This window comes from Mirounga leonina, unplaced genomic scaffold (assembly GCF_011800145.1).
Source record: "Mirounga leonina isolate KUSES-001 unplaced genomic scaffold, KU_Mleo_1.0 Mir_201, whole genome shotgun sequence".
Taxonomy (NCBI): Eukaryota; Metazoa; Chordata; class Mammalia; order Carnivora; family Phocidae; genus Mirounga; species Mirounga leonina.
Window position 1 is genome coordinate 31,327,213 of NW_023270504.1, and position 6,000 is coordinate 31,333,212.

The 6,000-nt window shown below is 54.4% G+C and overlaps 1 protein-coding gene across 3 annotated transcripts in view; it reads left to right on the forward strand.

Annotated features, from left to right (window-relative positions):
- Positions 1–6,000, forward strand: part of CACNA1C (calcium voltage-gated channel subunit alpha1 C) — a 645,253-nt gene that overhangs the window by 625,686 nt on the left and 13,567 nt on the right. For all 3 annotated transcript variants that reach the window (XM_035028541.1, XM_035028540.1, XM_035028539.1), the window contains 3 exons: positions 485–612; positions 984–1,118; positions 2,604–2,956. In XM_035028541.1, coding sequence (XP_034884432.1) covers positions 485–612; positions 984–1,118; positions 2,604–2,956 — 616 coding nt within the window. The remainder of the gene's footprint in view (positions 1–484; positions 613–983; positions 1,119–2,603; positions 2,957–6,000) is intronic.

The window sequence follows — 6,000 nt, forward strand, 5'->3', positions numbered from 1 at the left end:
CTCTCTGGAAAAATACTCAAGAAACTAATTTTAGAGGGACGCCTGGGTGGCTCAGTTGTTAAGCATCTGCCTTCAGCTCAGGTCATGACCCCAGGGTCCTGGGATCTGAGCCCCACATCAGGCTCCCTGCTCAGCGGGAAGCCTGCTTCTCCCTCTCCCACTCCCCCTGCTTGTGTTCCTGCTCTCACTAACTCTCTCTCTCTGTCAAATAAATAAATAAAATCTTTTTAAAAAAAAAGAAAAGAAACTAATTTTAGAAAGGTTATCTATTAAAAGGTGGTAACTCGGTGGATGGGGGGGTGGGAGACTTTTCACTGTACACTTTGTAATATATTTTTGCCTTTCTGAACCATGTGAATGGACTACCTCTTAAAAAAAAAAAAGTTTAAAAAACTTCGGAAAGCTTGGATGCTGAAAAAAAAAGTGAATGAAGCCCAACTGAATTACCCCCTTTACCTCCCCTCTGTCCTCTCTTCTGTCTCAGATGATGAGGTCACGGTTGGCAAGTTTTATGCTACTTTCCTGATCCAGGAGTACTTCCGGAAATTCAAGAAGCGCAAAGAGCAGGGTCTGGTGGGCAAACCCTCCCAGAGGAACGCCCTATCCCTGCAGGTAAGAGGCGAGGAGGGGGTCCACACCCTAAGGAAGGGCCTGGTCACCTTCTTCCAACCTCTGGCCAAGGGTCAGGGGCCAGGTCCCTCCAGAACTTTCAGGGAGCTCCAAGCCTTTCCAAAGGTGTGTGTGTGAAGGGGTGACACACTGCCTCCCACACACCCTGCTTCGCCAGTCCTGCCTGCTTCATGGCCGCTCCTAATGTGCCTTTATCCTTCCTGGGTGGAGAAATGGATTCTTCCAGTCTGGGGCAGACAAGGGAGGTCCCGAAGCACATCCCTGGTTAGCACACACAGATAAACCCTCAGCAGGCTCACCTGCCTAATGGGGAGGCAGCGGGTCAGGCGGCTGGGTGTCCCTCTGGGTTTCAGGCTGGCTTGCGCACGCTGCATGACATCGGGCCTGAGATCCGACGGGCCATCTCTGGAGATCTGACGGCCGAGGAGGAGCTGGACAAGGCCATGAAGGAGGCTGTGTCTGCTGCCTCCGAAGACGACATCTTCAGGGTAGGTGGATGCCACAGAAGCACTCTTACCTTTATAAATCTCAGCTGGAAGCAAGAGGGTGGGCTGGCGCTCTGCCAAGGAAATCCAGGGAGAAAGCCCTGAGCTCTCTGGCAGATTCCAGGCTCTTCCTACTCAGCTACTTCCTAACCCCTCGGCCTTCTCCAAGTGTGATTCCATCTCAAGCCTGGGCTCCCAGGACATGGCAGCTCCCAGAGTGTCCCTGGCTCTCGGAGAAAGAGGGGAGGAGCCATTTTCTTAAGGGACATGTTTCCTAGGAGAACCTTCTGCATTAGAAGCTGCAAAGCCATGGGGCCACTTTTGGCTGCATCTAACCTGCAGACAGATTTTGTTTGCCAGCATTCAGAAATCCGGCACATTCAAATAAAAACCTAGACCTCTGACCTGTCTTTTAAAAATCAGAGAATCTGGCTTGTGTTCCCACGTGGCAGCAGAGGAGCGGAGCCCAGGGGCAATTGTCCTCTTAAGAGAAAGCACGTGTTCTCCCAGTCACAAAAGTCCCCTCCAGCTTTCCTTCCCTCTCCTTTCCTGGATATGGAGGCTGAGCATCCGTTTTTTGGTGGAAACCGAACCTGACTTGCTCTCTCCATTCATGGTGATCCCTGCCGAACCCCGAAGATATTTGGCTAAAATACCTCCGAAGCAAGGGAGAAGCCGCCAAGCAGCATCGCGCCAGGGCCCTGCGAGCCCCCACGCAGGGGTCCTGGGCTGTGGAGACACCGGGAGGGAGGACAGCCTGCCTGGCCTGTGGCTGCCCTGTCATCACCATCCTCATCCTCATCACTGTGAAATGTCCATCACCGAATGGCCTCAGGGACACAGCACCATGCTCTCACTGCCCCAGCGAGACCCCACAGACCAACTTGCAGATAGCTACTTGCCCACTCGCCCCAGGACAAGGAAAGAATGTTGGGGGCAAACACTGGGTCCTGATTTGAAATCTCTAAGAATTGCCCGGGGGAGAGAAGGCCATAATATAATTAATGGAGTCAATGCGTCATCCTTATTTTCCCAAAACCGTTTGGCCAACATAGTTTCTAGCTCAGTGAGCCAGTTGGATCTCCGTTTTAAAAATTCTCATTAGAATCTCCTGGTCCCTTTCCCCATCCCTCAGCCCTCCCAGTGCCTCACAGCCACCAAGGCGAGTGAGCGACTGGCTGCAACTAAGGATTGCCATCCTACACTGGTTCTTGAGTCCTCAGGGGGTTCGGTAGAAAGTCCCAGGGCAGCAGCCTTCGTGCCTGGTTGTCCTGTCCCTCACCGGCCCCCCAGCGGTTTCAGAGGGGACCGTCTGCGTCCCTCCCCTCCAGCTGCCAGGCCACGTGGGCCAAGAGCTCCCCGTCCGCCCCGTACTGCCCGGCATGGCTGTGCTCTCTGGAAAGCAGACAGCCTTCCGTGCCTTGGCCGAGAAGGAGAGGTAGCTGAGAGGGCTTTCTCCTCCTCCCACCCCTCCTGTCTCGCCCACAGAGGGCCGGCGGCCTATTCGGCAACCACGTCAGCTGCTACCAAAGCGACGGCCGGAGCGCCTTCCCCCAGACCTTCACTACCCAGCGCCCACTGCACATCAACAAGGCAGCTAACAGCCAAGGCGACACCGGGTCGCCGTCCCACGAGAAACTGGTGGACTCCACTTTCACCCCCAGCAGCTACTCGTCCACTGGCTCCAACGCCAACATCAACAATGCCAACAACACTGCCCTGGGCCGCTTCCCCCGCCCCACTGGCTACCCCAGCGCGGTCAGCACCGTAGAGGGCCGTGGGCCCCCCTTGTCTCCTGCCGTCCGGGTACAGGAGGCAGCCTGGAAGCTCAGCTCCAAGAGGTAAGCAGGAGGGTGGGGCATCCAGGGACCGTGCACAGGGGCCCCACACACTCCGGCCCAGACTGGATGGGGGGTAGAGTTTGGCCCCCAGGCCTACCACTCACCCCTCGAGCTGGGATGGAGGCTGCTGCCCCAGATCCCACCAAGAGATAGGCCTCCCGATCTTGCCCTCGATTAAATGTGGCAGCCGCCATTGGGGGAAGGCACCATGGTCCCGATGGCCTCAAGTGTCCTGTGATGCACACTGCGGGACAGAGCCTCCTGTGCTCTCTCATGCTACCCAAGCTGAGGAGCCCAGGCCCCCACCCCCCGGGATGCTGGCATCCTGGCTACACAACAGACTCTGTTCCCCCGGCCTCTCCCAAGTCCACACAAACCTGGCCTTTGGCCTAGTTGGGATGGGAATGGAGCTACCACCTCTTCTTTACACCCTTCTCAACCCTCTTGGGAGGGGCATTTTGGTGGCAAGAGGCCCTTCACCGTAGCGCTTGCCCATTCTGCCCCAGTGTAGGATCATTCCTGGTAGTTTGATCTCCCACCACCTGATGCATGCTTTTCTCCTCACCCTCTGCTCCCTGGTGCTCCAGGATGCATTGCTATGGTATAATGGGACGGTAGGTGCCTACTGCCATGCTCTAGGCCTCTGGAAGCACAGCCTGGGCCTAAAGGGTCTCCTCCCTGTTTCTATCAATAGCTCTGGGTTCCCAAGGCTGGATGGCAGAGGACATGCCTCCCTGCATCTTGCCACCTCACTCTTAGTGGACAGCACCCCCACCACAGCAGGCCAAGCAGATCCCCAGCATGCCATGTTCTTGGGCAGATCTCTCCTGCTCACGAGCTTAGAAAATAATTGTGATGTGTGAGTGTCTTTCTGGACAAGTGTCCTGAAGCTGCTTTCATCTAAGGAGCCAGCATACCTGCCCCCGGGTTTTCATTTCCCTTCTTAACACCCACTTTCAAGTGGCCCCACGGACACCTATGTGGCCTGGGCATTTAATGGTGTCTGATGACAGCCAAGTCAGATTGGCCATCAGTCTACCTTACTGTCTGGAAGAATGGCTGGTGAAACCATCTGGAAGCAATGTTGGGTGAGTCCTTCTACTCAAGAGATATATGTGGAGGCCTTCCATGCTCAGGGCAGTGTGCTCAGCTCTGAATTTTGTATGCTGATCTGAAAGTTTAGCTTTGCACAGGGGAGTATCAGAGTTCAAGTGGCTGGCCCATGCCTGTCTTGGTGGCCCCTCCCTTTTCTGCAAACCTCCTACGAACTTCAGGGACTCAGTCCTGGTGCCATTTTCTCCCTTGCTCCCCGTATCAAAATCTCTTCTTTAGGAAGGCTCATTATGTCCATCATTAGCGTCTCAGTCTGAGCTAATACCTCCTTCAGAGGGTATTTTCCTATTAAACTGTGGTCTGTATTAAATGAAGGGAGAGTGGTTTTTAAGAGAGACATCGGAGGATTTTCTTCTTCTCCCCACAGATCCCTCTATCCATGAACTACGGTACACGCAAGCACCTAGCACAATGCCTAGCACATAGTAAATACTGGCTCCCTCCCTCCCTGCACAGTGAGAAAAACGACACCCAAGGCAGTAAGCTTCAGCTTGGTGAGGAGGAACAAGTTAAGCCAAGTTGTAGCTCTGGGGTCTCAGCCTTCATGTTGCAGCTCAAGGCTAAGTGCAGTGGCCCAACACTGGCTTTGCTTTTGCTGGGGACGGGCCAGCATGTCTTGTACACAGTGGCCCCTGAGAAGTGGTGTTGCCTGCCTGCTGCCATTCTCCGTCTCCAGCTCATCCCATGATGGCTCCCCAAAACTCCTTTCACTTTCCCTCTTCCCACCCCATCAAGAGCCTTCAACATTTCATCTGTCCTTACTGTGGGATGGGCAGCCACCTGGTAGGGCCTGCTCCAGAGAACCAGGTAGGTACCCGAGGAGGGAGCTTCCTGAGTTGCCACAGCTCAGAGGCCCCAGGTCAAATCTAGGGCACTGATCCAGCGCTCGGCCCTGAGAGGATTAACTGGGATCTTTCCCTCATGCCTTCATGGGTTTGGGAGTAAAGCAAGCCCCAGCATTCAGGATCTATAGGAAGAAAGACTGAGGGAGGTACTGAGAGGCACAGATGAGAAAAGGGAGAACACCTGGGCCAAAGGGTGAGCAGAATCATCCAGGGCACACCCTGGTGCAGGAGGGTCTCGAGCTCAGCAGGGACTCAGGCTCACTGCCCAGGAGAACAAACCCATCGACGTGAGGCTTCTAGTCTTTGCCGTCACTCTAAGGAGCCAATGTCAAACCCAAAGGCATGGCAGTATGTGACCCCAGGAACTTCCCGGCTCTGCCCAACCAGCAACAAAAGGCCCAGCTTTCTCTAGCAGAGGGAGAGGACAGCACTTTCAGGACCCACCCAACCCGTATAGAGCAGCCCAAGCCTGTTCTAAAAGCTTGACCTTTCCACCTTATAAAAACCCCATCACATCTGTTAATTCATTTGTTACTCATGACAAGCCTCTGAGTCAAGCAGGGCATACGCTACTCCAATTTTATTAATGGGGATACCGAAGCATGGGGGATGGGCCAGTGACTCATGCCGGAGGGCGACTGAATTGGGGTCAGAACTCAGATCTCCTTGGGTCCTAACCCAGAGATGCTTATTCTGTATGGAATCCTGATCCTGATCTTACTGTTTCCGTGGCTCTGCTGCCTCATCAGCAACTGTGGGAGGAAGAGGCCACAGCGGTTGTGTGAGTGTGTGGGCATGTGTGTGCACGTGTTCACTGTGTGAGTGTGTGGGCACATGTGTGCCTGTTCACTGTGTGTGTGGGCATGTGTGTGCGCATGTTCACTGTGTGTGGGCATGTGTGTGTGCATATTCACTGTGTGAGTGTGTGGGTGCGTGTGGGCGTGTTCACTGTGTGTGTGGGCATGTGTGTGTTCACTGTGTATGTGGGTACATGTGTGTGTGTTTAATGTATGAGTGTGTGGACACGTGTGTGTGTGTTCACTGTGTGGGCATGTGTGTGTGCGTGTTTGCTGTGTGGGTGCATGT